The sequence below is a fragment of the Mchenga conophoros genome, linkage group LG5 (genome assembly GCF_057382185.1).
Source record: "Mchenga conophoros isolate Kocher_MC1m ecotype Shallow Benthic linkage group LG5, M_conophoros_male_GT1.1, whole genome shotgun sequence".
Lineage (NCBI taxonomy): Eukaryota > Metazoa > Chordata > Actinopteri > Cichliformes > Cichlidae > Mchenga > Mchenga conophoros.
In genome coordinates this window covers 22801019-22822332 of record NC_140530.1, presented here as the reverse complement: position 1 = coordinate 22822332, position 21314 = coordinate 22801019, and the positions used below count along the sequence as shown (strand labels likewise).

The following is a 21314-nucleotide window of genomic DNA, read 5'->3' as shown; positions in this document are numbered from 1 at the left end:
TTTAGCCCATCTTTGTTTAAAAAACAAAAATACTTACCTTTCTCATATTGTTATTATGTTCTCATAAGCTCAGATGCATATATACAGCAAGGATTTGTGCAATGGTGTTGTAGTGTTTCTGCTAAAAATACGTCAAAACTGAAAAAAACTTGACAGGCATCCCGAAACTTAATTGATGCGCTACACTGTTTTGTCCTTTCAGAGACTGTCGCTCGCTGAAACAGGCAATTACTGTAAATTAGTAAATACAATATATTATATAATAATCTGCACATCACATTGCCACATGCCAGCTCCAGATCGCAGTGAGGTGCGAGTGTTCTTCAAATTGAAACACAACACAGTTTACAGTGTGCAGTAAGCAGAAAATAGCATTACCATGTCTCTGTAGTTGGGGTAGAAGGTCTGATCAATGAGCGGGAACTTATCTGAACCCAACCTCTTCTGATTGTTGATCAGCTGGGAAAACTAGAAGATAAGAAAAAAAGAGAGAAGCAGCAATATGGTGCATACGTAAGAAATATATGCAGATTAATCATATAGTAATAATGTTATAATGTTTGCACTCTGTTAGGTGTTTATTCTACATGAGTCTCCTAACTGACAACTTAAAAAAAATCGTACAATTATGATGTAGAGTGATTAAAATACTCTTTAGATAATTACAGCTGTAAATTTGTGTTGTTGAAATTGCTTACAGCCCAAGGTTTGTCACAGAGGTTGTAGATGGAGTCCAGAGAGTTGACTGAGGGAATGCCAGCATACTGAAGACCAATGATTAAGTTCCTAAAATCCTCGTTTTGGGCCATGCTGAAGGCATGCTGGCGCACCAACACAAAGTCAGGCCTGAATGACCTGGAATGCAAAAATAAAGGCAGGTGAATAAAGAATAAATGGATACGTTTGGTTTCTTGGCGTTCTGTGCTTATATTCACGAGTTCTTGTGTGATCAAAGCCACAGAAAAGCGACATGAGGGTGTTGCTGTTTTTATTAAAATAAAACTGGAGGGCATAAGGTGCACTTTTGGATGGAAAATGACAAAGATTATGAAAAAGTAAGTAAACTCGCACAGCTACAAAACAAATAAGCTTAGGTTTATCCATGAACAAAAAATGAAGCGCAAAAATACAAATACAAACTTAGATCTCTCCTCAAAGAGTAGATTCTCATCTTTGAAGCACTCTTATGAGAGAATCTTTCTTTGAATAATACATGAAGATAAAATAAGTCTCATGTACTTAATTGAAATTAAATGTATCACATTATGTGTACAGTAAAATGACACAGCCCACTGATAAGCATTACCAGCAACTCAAAACATCACAGTTATCTTCTGTGTCCACACGGAGAGTGAGAAAGGTTTGTTTTGCTTTGTGTGGAGTCTCTACTTGGATGTTTCAAACAGTCAGTTTGGATGAAAACTTGTGGTCGAAATGACCTTTCATGTTTGAATACATTACCTAAAGCATGAGCAGATTATAAAAGGGGGCAGAAGATAGTTAACTAAACACATACCCATTAAATTACTGTATATAAAAGTTTCTCTCAGAAAGGATCTTAGAATTAGTTTAAACACTATAATTAGTCGTTTAATAATAATTCGAGTCTTGTTTTGAGCATTTAATCAATCAACAAAAAAAAATCTGCTTTTACTTCTTTGCCACTGCTAAACAGAGATTAACACGGACACAATTGTATCGATACCTGTGCAATTGTTAGTTCTGCTTAGAGTTCTGATTCTTTATTGATTGTCTGATTGATTTCTGTGTGGAAAAAATGCAAACTGCTTTCTACTGCAGAAACAGAATAGGAAAAAAAGGTCTCCATTTAAAAGCTCCACTGCAATAAACCTGACATCTTTGTTTTGCTGTCAGAAAAAAAAGTCCCAGCATTGATAAAGGGAAACATTACGTTTGAAACATTAAACACTATATTTGCCAATAAAAACATATTCAAAAGTAACCAATCAACAATGTAGTAACTCTAAATTATGACATATTTCTCTTATATTCCTCCCCTTCATAAAATTTTGGACAACCCAAATACTTTGCTACTTAAATTAGCTGCTAGAAAACAGTGCGTTTTACTACTTGTATGTCTCACCTTGCTTTTTCTTGGTATAACATTGAAACCTCAAGTTATTTTACTGCCCCAAGCCGGAGATAAAACTGGGGTGGGCAAGAAGCTGTTTGAGCCTTGCACACATTCTGTCCTGCTGGGAAATCCCATCATGGCAGGTGAAAATGAAGGTGGTGAAAATACTACTGTCAGAGAGGTGGCTGTGCACAGTTAACATTGATGAGGACTGCAGTGCAGTAAAATCTAACTACTGAGAGGTAATGAGGGATTGTTATGCACAAGTGAAAAGAAATAAATGCTAAATTGCAGAGAGTAATATATTCCCAGTGGGGCTTTTATTGATTTAAAGTCTTTTTTGTTGATTTTCTGTAATATTCTACATTTGAAACTGTGTAGGTCTCCATACAAAAACACCCACAGCACTGAAGCTCAGAGAAGCAATTTATGACCAGAGGGTTAAGGTCAGAAACAATATTCAGTGCAGTTCAACTCACTGAACGGCTGACGCTGACAGGACATGACTCCTGTTATTTTTTCTTTTGTCCCTGCATGCACGTATGACAGCGAGGGAATGTGAGGAAAAGCAGAGAGAGAGGTGTGAGAAAGAATACAGTGAAGAAAGAGATGTAGAGAGGAGTGAAAGAAGACAGACAGAGAGTGAAAACTCTGCCGCAGTGTGACCACCACCAGCTCTTCATGCACTGAGAATACTAATCAGACACTCCAACAAACTAAAAGACTCTGGTGGAGAGGACAGAGCAATTAATGTGACTGTAGCCTCTTCATTACTGGCAGTAAGGCTCATCAGTACTACCCTCATTCGATGTTGCCAAGAAAGCCACAGCCATCCAAACAAGCTTTCAGTATGAAATGAAACAAAAGCGATGGTTGTCACATGTATAAACGATGTATTCACATAGATGCAACATGCACAATTTGAAAACGAATCTGCAGACGTTAGGCATACTCTGGCCATGCATGCACTGGGTTTTTGGAGCAAGCCAATCCCACTCAGGTAAAGTGGAGATGAGACAGAGCTTACATTTCTTATTATCTTTTTATTTTTTCTGTCTACAAACCCACCCGCTAGTAATTTATGCATAAATTCCAACTCACATACATCCTTGTAGTGTACTGCTTTGTATTGAGTCAGTCACTTTTACCACTATCCCTAATATTAGTACTGTTCGTATATCTTTATTTATAGATTGTTTTGTCACTGCCAGGATCATTGACCCAAGCCCTTTCAGGTTATCCTTAGTTTCTTTTGTTTGAGATTCCATAAGTGAACCACACCAACCCAAAGTTCATTTTCTGTGCTTTAGAAACTTCTTCCAGGATATTGTCTTGGCAGTTTGTCCAATAATTAAATAGAAGAGCAATTTTGTAAATGACGAAATTAAGGCGTGTGCCCATTTATTTGTGGCTAAATATGGGAGTGGAAATGAGGCTTAAACGACTGAGAACAATGACTGAGATTTATAAAAGAGGGCCTTTTAAATATAGCACTTTTTAGCCTTTGAGCACATTTATTTGTGACTCTAAATATAAATGATTTTAACTCAAAAAGATGATTATTTAGAAATAAATAGTAATTTCTTCAATAAAGCAGACAAAAGTAAGACAAAACACTTCTGGAAGAACCTTCACAGACATAAGACAAAACACAAAACTAAAACATTTTTAATGGCCTCTTGAAGACTTCTCATCAAATAGCATGATTCCTTTAGCGGAGCCTTTTCCTGTTTAGCCTGAAATCCTATGTGTGTGGCTAAGCATATGGATGCTCTCCATGTACGCACCACAACAATTAGCAAAAGAGATTCAGTTTTTCCTGGATAAGCAGACCCAAAATGGTTCAGATCACAAACAATCAATGAGTAAATGCAACACTGTTGCATTTACTGAAATTGCTGTTATAGACTTTGCCACGTTAGCTGTTTTTCGGGGAGTTTCACATACTGATGCTATGAATACTGACTATGGCCAACGTGCATTAACATACATTAAAAACTAAGCAATTAAATCCAAATTTTGGTTTGTGTGTCTGAGTATGTGGAGGCTAGCTATGCATACATGCACTGAAGAGCTTGCCAAATGCTCTGTGAGTACTGCTAAAATACCACCCAAATGCAAAAAGTGCAACGTGTTTCAACGTAAATAATGAGAAAACAAAACTTTTTGTTATTGCTTCATTTTTCATACATAACAATTAAAAACAAAACAAAACAAAAAACAAACCAGAAATTGTTCAGTAAAGACAGTATAGATGTAGATTGTGCAGTGGTAAAGTCTAGACATAAAAGATCTTCGGGGATCGAGGTTACTTAGCAACGCAGTATCTGAGCAGTTAGGAACTCCCCGCTTTGACTTGAAATCAATGAACACGCTGTAATTACAGAATCAATTGTAGGTGCATTCAGGTCGAAAAACTGTGCATCACACGGGCAGACAGCAAGACACACTGAGGTTTATGTTGGAAACTCGTTCATCGCCTCCACACAAAGAATAAGACTTCCGTAGACATGACACAGCTGGGACAGACGAGTGTGAATCATTCTGCCCGCAGTAATTTAAAGTCTGTCTTACTCCACATGATCTTCAGCATTTGGCCCTGGTCATTGTGTGAGCATGTGCAGGCCAGCCCATCATAAAACTAATGCTACACCCTTCATTTCCTGTTGGTTTTTTGCTTGTTTTACACCAATAGGAGCTACCGTCTTAATAAGTCCCAGTCTTCAGCCAGGATACTGGTGTCTCTGTCAGTGTGGTTTGTGGTGTGTGAGCATGTCTACAGTATAGGCAAATCTACTGTACCGCCCTGCGGGTGATGGTTGTGGTCAAACGCCTCTGCTCTTTTTCCACTGATCAGAGCTTTCAGTAAACAATGTTCATTCTTTCCAAATGCACTCTGAAGCTTTTCTGTCTTACAGAAACGACGCTAACTGATGCATAAATGTGGTAAATCAGGGCTAAAACTGTAAGTTTGCTCTTGCCCTTTCACAAGGATTCAAAGTGGTGGTAATTTTCCAAGGACTTAATTGTGTTAAGTGGCTGTAATTTAAGAGGAGAATCATTTGTGTCACATGGAGCGTTGTGCCTTGTGCTCCTTTGTGTGCCCTTGCAACAGCAGTAAAACTACAAAGTTTGGTGATTTTGTGAAGATGGTGTAGGTTTGGCTTCATGGCATTACTGTAGGAAAAGTTAGTTAATGGTTACAGCTGCATTGTGTTTGCCATCAGAAGCTCTTGTTGCTTACTGGTGCACTTCATGTGCATTTACTATTTTCTGAGAGAACCAAAGTGAAATTATCTCACAAAGATCTCACAAATGTCATTTACGCTGTTTATGAATTTGTGTTGTTTCTGATGAACACCATACCGCACAATGGCCTTCTACTGTCTCTCTTTATGTTTTGTTTCACTTTCAGTAACATCAGGAAAAGATGAATGACACCGAAAGCTAAAGTGCTGCTGACAGGTGTCTTGCTGGTAAGTTACAGAGTGGGTAGAAGTCAAGTTGGGTTTTTTTCGTATGCACTGTCGTCATTTACACTGTTTGTGAATTTGTGTTGTTTCTCTTTCCAGTTTGGGATTATTCCTGTTCAATTTTACTCATTAGGATAATGATGTTTTAACAATTACTCTATGTGTGTGACAATGTCTGTGTACGTGTGATGCTGACCTGACAACTTTGGTCCCGCCCCTGATGACCTGCATGTCCACATTACAGGTCCCGTTTGAATGTGAGACGAGGTTGATCTCTGAGAACTCAGCCTACGTGGCGAAGGAGAAAAGAAGATAATTTAATCAGTTATGCAATGTTGATACAATCTGATGCTTATGATTGGTTATTTGTGCTTTTAATAAATGACATTGTTTCATTGTTGAAGGTTTTTGTGCAGGAAATTCTGTCCAATGTGCTATTTCTCTCTCTCATAAAGCTACTTTCACAGCATGCACATTATTCATTATTAATCATTTGAATGAATGAGTCATGGGGCAATCAAAACAAACAATTAAACGACACTTTTCAACCTCACAGACTTTTCCTGCTGTTATTTACTTACGCAGTCACGCTGTGTTATGCAGCGTAAATAAACCGTGTGCTTGTGCAGCAAAACAATGTACATGGCTGCTCTTTGGTGTGGTCGAAAAAACAGCGAAGATCTGTCTGTGACTCATAGCTGCCGACTTCTGTCTCCACTGGTGTCTATTTCACATCTGTGGTGAGGCTTGAGGTTGTAATTTAACTGTCAACATCTATTAGGTGTGAAACTGTTTGGTGTGAAACCCCAGAGAATAGTCATCTCAAATGCAGTAACCGAGCACTGCAAAAGGATTTTCTGGTTAGTTGGCTGAACCAATATGAAACCACTGCGACAGTCAAATCCTACATCTGAAACAACGTGAGCAAAAATAACTGTACAGCCTAATACACAGGTCCTGTATAATTTTACTGTATTTTTTTTGTTTTACAAGTCTAGCCAACTGTTCATGCGTGGACACTCACTTTACTGGACAAAGGAGAAGACAGATGAGGACAATAAAATTTTATGATGTTTAAAAAACAAAGTAAATCAATGTAAAGCCAGACGTATACAAAAAAGTTGATTATTTTTCCATTTTTCCGCACCAAAACACCTCAAAAAAGTATTACTGTACGTGAAGGTTACGTAAGAAAATGTGGCCAAATCAAACAGCTTCGTTTACAAGGCCATCAGCAACATTAGATTTCAACATTAAAGAGACGTCATGTCTTGACAGCAGCTGTATGTGTTAATATTAAGGTTTAGTTTGCTATGAGGTGACACTATGAGAATCCTGGGGGTAAATTTTGACACCATCAACCTCATATGTTGTTTGACGATGCTATCACTATGGTGTGAAGCAGGTAACATTTACCAGGTTCACACAATCTTGTGTTTAGCCTGTTAGCATTCTAAAATGTTTATCAGCATAATATGACCTAGTGTCTTAAAATACTACTGATGTTTACAGTAATATTTCTAGTTTTCCAAGAGATTTAAGCTAAACTAAAGAGAAAACTTAAATTCCTCTCAGATCATTACAGCTGCGAAAAGCATCTTCTGTTGTTATTATTAATGATACTCAATAGAATATCAGTTCACTTTGATGACTGGCATCTCTTTTCTGTAGCATCACATATTTATTAAATCCAGCATGATACCTGCTCCACTTTGATGTCATATTCCCCAAGGACCTTCTTTCCTCGAAACACTTTGCCCCTGCAAAAGAAGAGAAGTGTTTTAGTTTGCTATTGCACACACCAAACCTCTCAGTTGTCTATGCTGCCCTCTACTGGACAATATAGCTGCTGTGGCACAAATGGGAGACAGAAAATGGAGGCCTTTGTTTGTGCACTTCTAATGGCCAAACTTTCTCATATTTGCATGATGAAGCATATTTTAATGAGCCTTTGTGAACATATTACAAAAGATACAGTAGATAAGAAGGCCGTGCTGAAACTGCAGTTGGTCTCATCACACATGGTGGTGACGTTAAGTTTTGATCCAAGCTGTAAAACATTTTGCAGTTTGAATGATAAATGCTTCCAATAAGTGTGTTGTTCGATGTTTACGTACTAATATCTCGGCCGCCAATCGCTCAAGAGTGACGTAGAAATAGATTGCAAGTAAACACAAACAGGGAGACAGATGGAGAGCAGGCAGGAAAAGACAGACAGGCACAGAGAATGAGAAGAGCAATAGAGGCACACAGACCGTCAGCCAAAACACAAGCAGGATGTTTTTATTATACACAGGCATCACAAATGGATCGCAGAGTGTTTACTGCACATCCATCATCAAACCGTACACTGACTCTTAAAAAAAAAAGAAGCAATAACCAAGAACATGAATCAAAAACAGCAGACATGTTTTGGAAGTCGCATCTGATAGCTTTTCTTTATGAGTCTTCACCAAATTTATTATGAAATACTTTGTGAGATGTCTTTTCAGGAAACTCCAGGAGACGAGATGCGTCTAAAAAGATGGAGAAGTGAGTTCTCCAAACACATTTGGATCCCGGGTAAAGCGACTCCCTCTCTAATCTCACTCCTAATTGAACCTCCTTCAATTATTCATTCAAACAGCCATCCTCGGCAAATATTATGCCAGCTCATGTACCACAATTTATCATGACATCAGATTGCACACACACACATGGTTCCTCTCTGTGCTGTCAATTAAAAATATTTGCAGGGTTTTTTTCCACATAACCTCACAGGGACCTCGTGTAATGCGGCACGCAGGCATCTGGCTCGTTAGTGTGGTTCATTAGGATTAGACCATCTGTGAGAGAAACACTTTGAGGATATGATGCCTTAACTTCTGACAATCAATAACCACACCAACAAAATTGGTGACCTTATAACTGCAGCAATATATCTTTATTAGCCCTACTAGAAAGTGATCGTTTTAGTGTGTGTGTGTGTGTGTGTGTGTGTGTGTGTGTGTGTGTGTGTGTGTGTGTGTGTCAGCACAGGCAGCTGATTAAACACACTGCACTGGTGACAACCATGAATTCACCACTGAAGCCTTTACTGCATCGTGAAAAATGACCACCCCATGCCACGCATCATACTTATGAATGAAAAATGTCATCACCTCCCACAGCATTGACTCAACAAGTTACACCACAGTGCCTCCAAACAGAGTATTGAGAGTCAAACATAGCTGGTGCCTCTGCTGCTGAATGGGTTTAGGAGCAAATGAGGGTTCAGTATGTGTTCAGTATCTGGTGCATGAAGCAAACAATACACAGAGATATGCAATACCAGGGCAACACACTAATGGACAATTATAGAGCTCTACTGAAAGACAGCTGATGGAGCCTCTTTGTTTAATTCCATTAAAAAGAATAATGCTGCTGTCACATAGCAAAATGCAGGACATGCACATAAATATCCTCAACTGAGCTGTAAGTGAATTTCTGGGAATGAACTTTTACTGGATAGGAACAAAGATGACCTGTACATTCAATGTGTGTGTGATGACAAAATGTTGTTGTATCAGATGTCCACAAAGCTGTATTACTGCGATTTATTCTCAGTAAAAATTGACCACTGACACTGTCACACTTCAGTAGCAAAAGTAAATGCAAACAGGCGACTTTTTACATATCCAGCACACAAGCAGCGACCTTAGCCTGCATCTAGTTATGTGTTCGTGCAACTCGATATATCCTGTATTCACTTGGGCTTTTTGCCACTACTTAAAGGAAATGTCTAATTATTTAGCAGCTAAATCCTCCACAGTGTAATTCAATGGGTAAACTATGTTATAACTACATCTGTACTACATCTTTGCTGCTTGCTATGGCTGAAAATTAGTTTTGCAGGCTAGTAAATATATCTATAACATAGCTTTAAATATTGCACAGTGCAAATGCTTAGCTGGAACATACAGTTCAATGGTTTGCATTATCTGAAGCTAAAACTACTTGGTTCTCAAATAATGCAACAATCATGCATGTTACACAGCTTAGAGTAGCTTAAAACCACGTTGAAAAGAGGTAAGGTTTTTGCCTTACCTAGTGGAAAAAAGGCAGTTTCACTTGCAAGTCAAAGTAAACCACTGTAGGTCAGTAGGAGGAAGTTACCCTTTACACACGACCCAGTTTCCAGCAAACCCAGAATAGTATACAATAAGATAGAAGGTATAAAGGTAGAAACAATGCTTTGCCAGCACAGACTTACAGTGGCTTGCAAAAGTATTCGGCCCCCTTGAACTTTTCCACATTTTGTCACATTACAGCCACAAACATGAATCAATTTTATTGGAATTCCACGTGAAAGACCAATACAAAGTGGTGTACACGTGAGAAGTGGAACGAAAATCATACATGATTCCAAACATTTTTTACAAATAAATAACTGAAAAGTGGGGTGTGTGTAATTATTCAAGAAGTATGGAACAACTGTAAACCTAGCAAGACAAGGCCGTCCATACTTCTTTCATTTCTGAATGATCACTTGAACAGTGCTCCGTGGGATGTTCAAGGCTTGGGAAATCTTTTTGTAGCCTAAGCCTGCTTTAAATTTCTCAATAACTTTATCCCTGACCTGTCTGGTGTCTAAATCCAATCGAGAATCTTTGGCAAGATCTGAAAACTGCTGTTCACAAACGCTGTCCATCTAATCTGACTGAGCTGGAGCTGTTTTGCAAAGAAGAATGGGCAAGAATTTCAGTCTCTAGATGTGCAAAGCTGGTAGAGACAAACCCTAAAAGACTGGCAGCTGTAATTGCAGCAAAAGGTGGTTCTACAAAGTATTCAGGGGGGCTAAATAATAATAATAATAATAATAATAATAATAATAATAATAATAATAATAATAATAATAATAATAATAATAATAAATTTTATTTATGAGCATCTTTCAAGTCACCCAAGGTCACTTTACAATAGGATAAAACACTTAGTAAAACAATGGCAGAATAAGAACAATAAAACAAAAGCACAAGATAAAATTAACAAACAGTGGATTCACAGTGAATATGCAGATTTGAACAGATGAGTTTTGAGTTGGGATTTAAACTGGGGGAGAGAACCAATGTTTCTTATTTCTGGGGGCAGAGAGTTCCACTCCACAGCCTGGGAGCAGAGCAGCTGAAAGCTCTGCTTCCCATGGTGGTGAGGCGGAAGGAAGGTACAGCAAGCTGGATAGAAGAAGAAGATCGAAGTGAACGGGCAGAACAGGTAGTGGTTAACAGGTCAGAAAGGTAAGGAGGAGCCAGGTTATGAATGGCCTTGAAGGTGAGCAGAAGAAGTTTGAAAATTATCCGGAATTTCACAGGGAGCCAGTGAAGTTCCTGAAGAACAGGGGTGATGTGCTGGTAGGAGGGGGTTCTGGTGATAATGCGAGCAGCAGAGTTCTGAACCAGTTGGAGCTTATGGAGGGATTTTTGGGGGAGACCATGCAGAAGAGAATTGCAGTAGTCAATACAGGTAACAAGACTATGGACAAAAATGGACGTAGACTGGGTGGAAAGAGAAGGAAGCAATCTGTTAATGTTACGTAGATGGAAGTAGGCAGAACGGGTGAGCTTATTGATGTGAGATTTATAGGAAAGTGAACTGTCTAGGATGACACCAAGGCTCTTAACCTGAGGAGAAGGGAAAACTGTGGAGTTATCGATGGTGAGTGAGAAATGGTTTGCCTTCATAAGGTTGGATTTGGTGCCAATAAGGAGGCTTTCAGTTTTATCCTCACTGAGCTTTAGAAAATTAGAGGTAAACCAGGATTTTGACTCGGATAGACATTCTGACAGGGAGGAAGGTGGGAGGGAGGAATCAGGTTTGCAAGAGAGATATAACTGGGTGTCATCAGCAAAACAGTGAAACTGAAGATCAAATTTGTGGAAAATGGTACCTAGAGGGAGGATGTATATTATGAAGAGAAGAGGGCCTAAAACTGAGCCTTGAGGTACACCAGAGGTGACAAGGAATAGACGAGAGCGGAATGATCTTAGTTGAATAAAATGGGAACGGTCGAGGAGATATGATTGAAACCAGGCGAGGGGTGTGTCAGAGATGCCAAGAGAAGAAAGTCTGCTTAGAAGTACAAAGTGAGAGATGATGTCGAAGGCTGAACTCAGATCTAAAAGGAAGAGAATGGTGAGAAGACCAGAGTCAGCTCCGATTAGAAGATCGTTAGTGACTTTAAGTAAAGCAGTTTCTGTACTGTGACATGAGCGAAAACCAGATTGAAATCTCTCGTAGATGTTATTATTAACCAGGTGTAACTGAAGTTGAGCTGCAACCACTTTTTCGAGTATCTTAGAAATGAGGGGTAAATTGGAAATCGGACGGAGGTTGTTAAAGTTGTTAGGATCTAAAGAAGGTTTTTTCAGTATAGGAGTGACTAGAGCAGTCTTGAATAAGGAGGGAACGATACCGGTGGTGAGAGAAAAGTGAATGATAGCAGAGATGAGTGGGAGTAAAGAAGAGAGGCAGGATTTCACAAGCCCTGTGGGCATGGGGCCAAGATGACATGTGGCAGGCTTTGATTTACATATGAACTCGGAAATATCGGATAAATCAGGAAGATGAAAAGTGGAAAACGGCTCAAAAAGGAGAAAGGGTTCTGGAGAGGGCGCAGACACAACATTTGATCTGAGTTGCTGGTGGATGTTATTGATTTTCGTAGTCCAGAACACCATCAAGGAGTTGCAGGTTTCAGAGGAATAGAAGTGCGGTGGTAAAGTGTTGGGGGGTTGAATTAGTTTGTTGAGAACTGAAAACAGAGTCCTTGCATTACCCTCATAAGAACCGATAATACCAGAGTAGAAGCTTTGTTTTGCCTTGCTGATGGAGTCTTTATACTGAAGTACGTGGTATTTATAGATTTCTGAATCAACAGTTAAACCAGATTTCTTATATTTACGCTCTAGCTGCCGAGCTTTGGCCTTCAGAGCTCGGAGGTCAGGGGTAAACCAGGGAACAGAGCGAGCGAAGGAAACAGAGTGGGCTTTTACAGGAGCCAGAGGATCAAGGACAGTGCGTAGACAATTATTATAAATTAACAACAAATCATCAGGAGTAGAATAGAAGTCTGGAATCTGAACATTGTCCAAACTGGTAGTGAGAATGTCCATATCAATGTTCTTGATGTTGCAGAACGAGATGAGACGGGTTGGCTTGGTAGAAGAGCAGCAGAGAGTGAGATTAAATGAAAGGAGGAAGTGGTCAGTTATGGGGATTTCAGTAGCAGAAAGATTTGAGGGAGTAAGACCAGAACAGCAGACCAAGTCCAGGGTGTGTCCTTTAGAGTGAGTGGGAAAGTCGATAAATTGTTTAAATTCAGAGCCTTTGAGACAGGAGGAAAAGTCTCTGGTGAGCGCAAGGTCATTGTTGTCCATGTGAATGTTGAAATCTCCCACCAAGATCACATTTGGGGAGAGAGATGAAAGATGGGTTAGTAGATTAGCAAAGTCACTGAGGAAGACAGGGTTAGGTTTGGGGCTATACAGTAGCTATGATGGTGGGAATGGGTCCAGTCAGCTCACATGCAAGGACCTCTAGAGAACTAAAGGTATCAACATTAACTGGCAGGACTTTCAAGTGCTGGCGAAAAAAGATCGCGAGACCACCCCCACGACCTGAGCAGCGGGGTTTAGAAAAGTAAACAAACCCCAGAGGAGTAGATTCATTTAGCTGAGAAAAGTCATCAGGTTGTTGCCAGGTTTCAGTTAAGCAGAAATAGTCAAACTTACAGTCAGATAGGAGGTCTTGGATGAGAGGTCCCTTACTTGTCAATGAACGAATGTTTAGAAGACCGAAGTTGAGTGGAGTATTTTCTTTTTTGCTAATCGCGGTGGGTGCCCTGGGCAGGTGGGCTAGAGATCGATGGTTGACAGCCCGATGAGGGTTCCTGCGAGGGTGGCGAGCAGCAGACCAGAATAATTTAGTTCCATTGGAGTTATTGAAAATCCTGAGGGACCCGCGATGGATGTATCTCCGGCGAGGCTGGAAAGTGATGCCCGGGTGGTAGCGGAGCTCCGCCAGCGACAGGAGCGATAGCTGCCCGCGAAGGCACAGGAGCTCAGCGGCACCCCACTTTTCAGTTATTTATTTGTAAAAATGTTTGGAATCATGCATGATTTTCGTTCCACTTCTCACATGTACACCACTTTGTATTGGTCTTTCACGTGGAATTCCAATAAAATTGATTCATGTTTGTGGCTGTAATGCGACAAAATGTGGAAAAGTTCAAGGGGGCTGAATACTTTTGCAAGCCACTGTATGCACCCTCAGGCAAAGACTGTTATACTGAAAGCTTTCTCTCTGTTACATCCATTCAAGCCTCTGTTTCCTTCAGCATAATGAGCACTCTCAGGGGGCAGATAGTGTGACTAGTTCTTTTAGGCTAAAGGATGCCATACATCCCAAGGCTGCCAAAAACAAATCATCTCTGACAGGTTATTCCTAAGTTTTCATGTATTTATTACATAGCATCCACTAATGTCTTAAAAAATAAACATATAGTTGAGCAGAGTTTAATAGTGTTGCCCAGAGACACACACCCACTGCTGCTTTGTTATTCTAGAGAAAACCAAAAAGTGTGTTCAATCCATCAGCAGTGACGGACTACACGGCATTAAAGTGCACTGCAGCAGAGATCAACATTATGAGGAAATATGTACAGAGCAATTCCCCAAAAGTCTATTAGCTTGTGTTAAAGCAACAATTCAATGTAAATGAAATTTTACATTGAACTCCAACATCAAACTGTGTAAACAACATTTGTTGTTACAGTTTTTCTCAAATGTTAAAACACAAAAGCCAATCCTGTAACCCAAATGACCAGTAGTCTAAACACATTTACTAAATGTAGCCACCATATTCCAGTACCATAAACACATGTCACATGAAGACACAATTCACAAAACACAACCCTCTGTACTCATAAATCTAAACACATTTTTCCTTGCTAAAACACATGTTGCAAAACAACTCTGCTCATATCCTCAAATGAAAGCCCATGTGATGCAAAATGCTTGCCACAGTCACCAATCTTTGAACACAGGGAACACACCTGGCGTCATTCACTACACACAATGACTCAAAATTGAAGACACTTGTTGCTAATGCTGTACCCACATGTAAAAGCAAGTTCAGAGTGCACAGTATGCTGAAGGTTCCAAACAAACACAATGGATGAAGGCAGAGTCAGGGGAAGAGGAATTTGATGCAGAGGAGGGAGAAGAGCTGGCCCTGGAAGAAGAGGAGCAGGCCAATGAGGAAGAGGAGTTCAAATGAGAGGAGGAAGAGGAGCAACCAACGAGGAAGAGGAGAAGGCCAACATGGGAGAGGAGAAGGTCCAGGAGGGAGAGCAAGACAACCTCGCACCATCATTACGGACGAGATGCGAGCAACAGCTCAGCGACATGATGCCGCACAGTGATTGTGGTGTGTGTGGTGTGAATAACGTAAATACACTTCACACCCTGTTCATGTTTTCAAGATTACTGTTGTGTGCAATAGATTCTGTTTTTGCATTGAGTTGTGTTACAGTAGTGTACGTACATGCAGGATTTTCTATAGATTTATACTACTCATATGAAACTCACAAATCTAAATGCCTAATCCTCTGCAGAGATCTACGACGATCCGTTACTGTATAGTTTGTAAAATATGCATTGGCAGTTATGAAACAAAGAACCTTCTCACAAATTGAGCATTGTGTTTTCAATTGTTTTGCTGTAGTGTGTAATGCTGTGTATAGTGTTTATAGTTTTGACAGCTTCGAGCTGCTCTCTTGGTGTGGGAGTTTGAGTTTTGCAGTGGGAAGGTGTGGTTGTGTTTATGTAGCTTTAGAGAAGGGTGTTGTGTTTGGACATTGGGGGACCTGGTGGTAACGTTTGTGACATGTGTTTTAGCATTTGAGAAAAACTGTAATATCGATCTCTCTCTCTCTCTCTAAATATATATATATATATATATATATATATATATATATATATATATATATATATATATATATATATATGAGCCTAACAGACAAAAATAGAAGACCAAATTACAAAAAAATGGGTTGTTTTGTAAAATGTAAATAAAAACAGAATGCATTGATTTGCAGATTTGCAGATCTCATAAACCCATATTTTAGTCACAATGTATTAAATGTTTATGGAAAAACATGAGCTCATTTTCAATTTTATGGCAGCAACATGTCTCATGGGGGAAGCAAAAGGCTTTAAAGGTAAGTGGCACTGAAAAGAAACAGTTGGAGGAACATTTAGGAACTAATTAGGTTAATTGGTAGCAGGTCAGTGACATGATTGGATATAAAAAGAGTTGTGGCAAGGCAAACGCAGGCTGTATGTGTGTCATGCTGGGGTCTGTAAACACATGCAAGCGTTACAAAGAACTTCTTAGAATGGCAGTTTCTCAGTAGTAAAGATGGGCTGTCACGTTTGGAGAATGAAGATGTTCGGACCCAGATGCAAGGACGAAAGAAAACAGCATTCCAATAACATACAGCTGTTTATTTAGGCTGATTAAATTTCAGGAGAAACAAAAACTGTATAAGGCACACAGATTAAACAGTACAACATGACAAAGAACAGAAGCAAAGTGAGGGTCTGAAGACACAAGAACCAATTGGAAAATTGGAAACATAAGGTAACCAGACACAGCTAAAACTGATCAAGAATGACAAGACAAAGGATGTAAACCCAGGAACAAGCCACAGAAGAAAACAGCTACCAAAATACAACAGGGGAATATCGAACAGCGAGATGGAGACTTAAAAAGACACGGGGGAAGAAAAATGAGGCAGCATATAATTGAAACCCAAGAAATGAGTTTACAGCTCAGAAACTAGATTGCAAAATGTGGCTCAAACTAAGGTGAGATTCAGATACTGAAGCTTTTTACTGCTACATAAAAAGCTCAAAGCACCATAAATGCAAGAATCCAAATGTGACTAGAAATAAAGCAAAACTAACAACGAAAGCCATCAACATTATCGTCATCATTAGACGCTTATGATCTCAGGCAGCACTGCGTTAAAAACCTTCATGGTTCCATCATGGAAATCATAGCATGGGTTCATGAACACTTGCAGAAATTTGTGAACACAGTTCGCTGTGTCATCCATAAATGCGGAGATTGAGGCAAAAGGAAACTATTCTTTGGTCATACAAAATGAAATGTGAAATTATGTTTGGAAACATATATGCTGCCTGCTCCAGTCTAAAGAACAGAGAGACCATGCTGCTTGTTATCAGTACTCAGTTCAAAAGCCTACATCTGTTCCAGCATGCATCAGAGCCTATAGAATTAGCAGCTTGCACATCTGGAAAGGCACCATCATGCCTTTTTCAGGGAAGACCTTTTATATTATAGCACGAAAATGCTAAACTGTTTACTACATCTAGCACAACAGCAGGGCTTCGCAGAAGACTCCAGGTGGCCTCACCAATTGAAAACATTTGAAGAATACAATGTCCCAAAATTGCTGAGCAGCTAAAATCCTACGTCGGGCAGAAATGGGACAACATTCCTCTCCCAAAGGTCCAGCAGCTGGTTTCCTCAGTTCCCAGACATTTACTGCGGTTAAAAATTGAATGGATGTGACACATTTGGCACATTTTGTTAGTTTAAACATTTGATATGTTTTCTATATCACAGATAAAATATGAATTTATGAGATCTGCAAATCATTGCATTCTGTTCTTATTTACATTTTACACAGCATCTCCAAATTTGGGGAATTGTCTTTGTAAAAGTAAATGTAAGCTTCAACTCATGAACATCGGCCAAATGCACCTGAAGTAAGTTTCTAATGGATTGAGTTGATAAGAGTTAGGGATAAAAGAAATGTCTGCATGGTTACATAATAGTCAAATGGCTTCAATTTAGTAAAAAGAGAAGCGATACACAGTAGCAATTACTAATGGTTCTGTGTTAAGTGGATGTGTTACTGAAATTGTGAATTTCTGGAACAGATGCAGATATTGCTATGATGTTTTTAACTGTAGAAATTACTCTGTGGGAACCTCATATTCAGCTCAGCACACCATTTGTCACATTTGTCTGTAAAGTTTAGCAATGCAGTCCATTATAAAATGTTACTATCTCAAATGACATAGATGGTTTAGATGCATATTTTGTGAACTACAGCAACAGCAGGCCAAATTATCGAGGACTTCTTACTGGTCTAAATGTAACGGTTGAGCTCATTTTTCTACGATCATTTAATATGATTCCACTTTTGCTATTGATTGGTGGAGTCCATGAGTCTGCGGCAGCCTGTGGAAATTAAGCCTTTCAAATCAATGCATAGTAATGGCAGAGAGACAGCAATAAGGAGAGGAAAAGATGACAAAGACAGATGAGAGCAAAAGGCAAAGAAATGAGTGCCAGCAGTATTGCAGATGGGGATACAACGAGTAGATTTAAAATAAAGATAACATGTAATAGCTCTAGCATCACGCTCTGCATAATTCTGCTAAAAAGTCAGATAGTAGTAGATTTTTCAGTTCTTAAAGTTTTTACTCTGCTCCTAGGCTCCTAGGCACAGAAGAGAGAAACTTCACATCAAAAGCCACACACTTCACGTCTGGCTGCTAAACGGTCATGAAATAGACAGGACCATTTCAACAAATATCTACCCTGAAAGATGTATACATGGCCTAAAGTCCTGTATTATATAATGAAATTTACTTGGCAAGTATACTGTCAATAATCGTGGTATAATGACTGTATCTGCTGCCTATTATATCCTATTACACATACATATATAAACATTATGATAGAAAGTGTTCCTTGGCACTCTATTTCTCCACTCTTTTCTCTCCTATTTTAGCTGTTGTTTACCTTTCAGAGGCATTTTTCCACCTCTCACTCAGTAGTTTTGATAATTGATTCAGTGTGTAGGTGCATCCAAAAGATGCAAGAAAACACAAGTGATCATGCAAGGTACTTTGTGTTAATTGTGGAAATGTTATATTGCTGACATATTTGCCTACCAGTAGAGAAGACAGAGAAAAATGTAAGTTGTCAAGTTATGCAAACACTTTGAAAAGAACAAAGCTGTGATTTTAATAAATGAAAGCTGATCTACTGTAGTTTCATATGATCAAGAATGCTTTAATTTTTACAACATGACTGCTGTCCCTTCTTTTGTTGTGGCAATCTGAGCCAGTATTCGCCTTTGCCTCTACTGGATCTACACTTGAGATTGTGGAAATCAAGATTCTGGCTGCTGGGGTAGAAGGGCATTATAAGTGTCTGCTCAAGTGTAGTGAGAGACAGCTGGTGCAAACAGACAATGTAGGTGCATGAAAATGAAACACAGGGATCGGTGAACTTTGCAGGCTGTACATCAAGAATTCATTTCCAGTCTCTATGCAAACTTTCGGAAGTTATTGTGTCATATGGTGGAAAGATGAATAAATAGCATCATCTGAAATCACTGGCTAAGGTGTTTATGTTGGACTACCAAGGAAAGGTGTGAGAAAACAGAAATCCTTAACAGGATATAAGTGGAGTATGTATTTATACACTCTTGTTCAAAAAGGGATACCTGCTATTTTGTCATGTTAAACTGTAGATTTCATACAGTGGTGTTTACGACTCCTATTACAGAGCAATGCAAACTGGCTCTAACCACAATATAATGAAACCCTGGTGTATAACTGAGCATGAGGACAGTTCCTCTGAGCCAAAAAGACTGTCTTCAAAAAGACACCGCACAGGTCCTCACAGGCAGCTTCATTAAACACCAGTGAACGATAGACTGTGCTCACTATTGATGGGGAGCATTAATTATTGTTGGATGAAATAAAATCCTCAAAGGTACACTATATTTCACGTAAAAAAAAAAACAGTCTGCTTTCCTTTAAATGCACTAAAATTCAAAACAATATATGACAAACATTGAATGAATACAGACATACAGTTTAGTGAAAAATACTTAATGGAACTCTATGAAGTACTGGGAAAACTGGGAAAAAGTACACGTCTACTTCTTCCATATGAATTAAGAGAGTAAATCACCTGATCATCAGCAAGTGTGACCACACCTATAAAAGCAGAAGTTGTGGTTGTTTGCTGGTCTGGAGCACTCAGGCGTGTGTGTTAACACAGAAAGAAGAGAAAAGAGAAAGCCTTCTCTAAAAACCTAACATGGCAACATGGCTTCGGCCTTCAAAGTTTTGGAACAATTTTCTTTCGACAGATGAGACCAAAGTGGAGATGTGTGCCCATGATACACTGCACCGTGTTTGGTGTAAACCAAACACAGCACAGTAGTGGAGGGATGATGATTTGGGATTGTTTCACAGCCACAGAACCTGAGCATCTTGCAGACATTGAGTCGACAATGACCTCCTCTGTGTATTCTAGAGTTAAATGTAAGGATGTGACAGATAAAGCTTAGTAGAAACTGAGTGATGATACAGGACAAAGATCTTAAGCACAGCAACAATTCTACAAAAAAATAAGTGAAAAAGAAAAGGAGCAAAATTTTGTGATGGCCTAATCATAGTCCAGACCTTAACCTGACTTAAATGCAGTCCCAAGACTTTAAGAGAGCTGTGCATAAACGAATATCCACAAACTCCAGTGAACTGAAGCAACATTGTAAAGTGTGATATTAGAGTCTGATCAAGTCATACAAAAAAGAATTACTTCAAGTTGTTGCTGCTAAAAGTGGCTCTGCAGGGTACAGAATCATGAAATGAACTTGGTTATACAAAAGAGTTCTTAGAGACCTGTGAAAACCTTTTTTTTTACATTACTGTATATGATATTAGGATTTATTTTTCATTTTTTACAAGTATACTTGTCTATTTGATCTTTAATTTTTCTTTGACACTGCTCACACTGATTTATTATAATCCATCAATTTAGTTTCCAAGCTTTGTCTGACCATGTTGTGACAAGCAGCTTTCTGATGACTCATGCTAGTTGAGAAGGCCACAGTAAATCACTAAGAAACTCACAGACACTGACAGATCAAGGCATGAATAGGCAAACATAATTTACTCTCCTGCCTTTCTCTCACTAAGCAGGGTATCAGTCTTTTTTACTGACACTCCGTGCTCTTGCTCAATGTTAAAATTGGTCAGTAGAGCCAGACTTTTGATAGGCTGTGCTGATGGAACAGACACAGCATAGAAACCTTTGAATCAGTGGTACTGACTTGTACATTCTTGCCTTGAGGTGTAGATGTCGCTTGAATTATTTAGCCGCAGACAAGGGGGGCTGTAACTCCTCCTGCTATCATCCTCCTTCAGTGAGCCCTACAGGAAAACAGGTATCCCAGAGACTGAAGCTCATTTGTGTGTCTAGAAACCACTGCATGTTGTGGAAAGCAGGTCATATGATAAATTATGGCTCCTCTGATTTCAATTAAATACAGAATATTGAAAGTATTAGAATTTACAGGAAAATGGTTTAAATATGTTTGCTGTTCAGGTTTTAATTTAAAATGGAGAAATAAATTTTAGATACATTTTTCTTTTGAAGTTTTTTGGGACGGCAGTGAAATAACTGTCAGTGAGTGATAACTGTTTCGCTGCTGATGGAAGCAACAACATGACGAATGTAGAGGCACACGTGAGCTTTCTGTTAGTTCCAACTCTGTGCATTAGAAATAGCTACCATTAACAGCAAATATACAACCAAAGCCAGAGTAATCAAATAGCTTCTTAGGAGTGGATTGCCTGGGCTAGCTGACCCTTAATCTGATTGCGTAGCAG

General features: G+C 39.1%; 1 protein-coding gene across 1 annotated transcript in view; it reads right to left on the bottom strand.

The window, feature by feature from the left end:
• syn2b (synapsin IIb) overlaps positions 1 to 21314 on the bottom strand; it is a 91762-nt gene that overhangs the window by 24072 nt on the left and 46376 nt on the right. The window contains exons 2-5 of the mRNA XM_085274290.1: positions 7271 to 7328; positions 5765 to 5856; positions 699 to 855; positions 379 to 468 (exon numbers count right to left, since the gene is read on the bottom strand). Coding sequence (XP_085130416.1) covers positions 379 to 468; positions 699 to 855; positions 5765 to 5856; positions 7271 to 7328 — 397 coding nt within the window. The remainder of the gene's footprint in view (positions 1 to 378; positions 469 to 698; positions 856 to 5764; positions 5857 to 7270; positions 7329 to 21314) is intronic.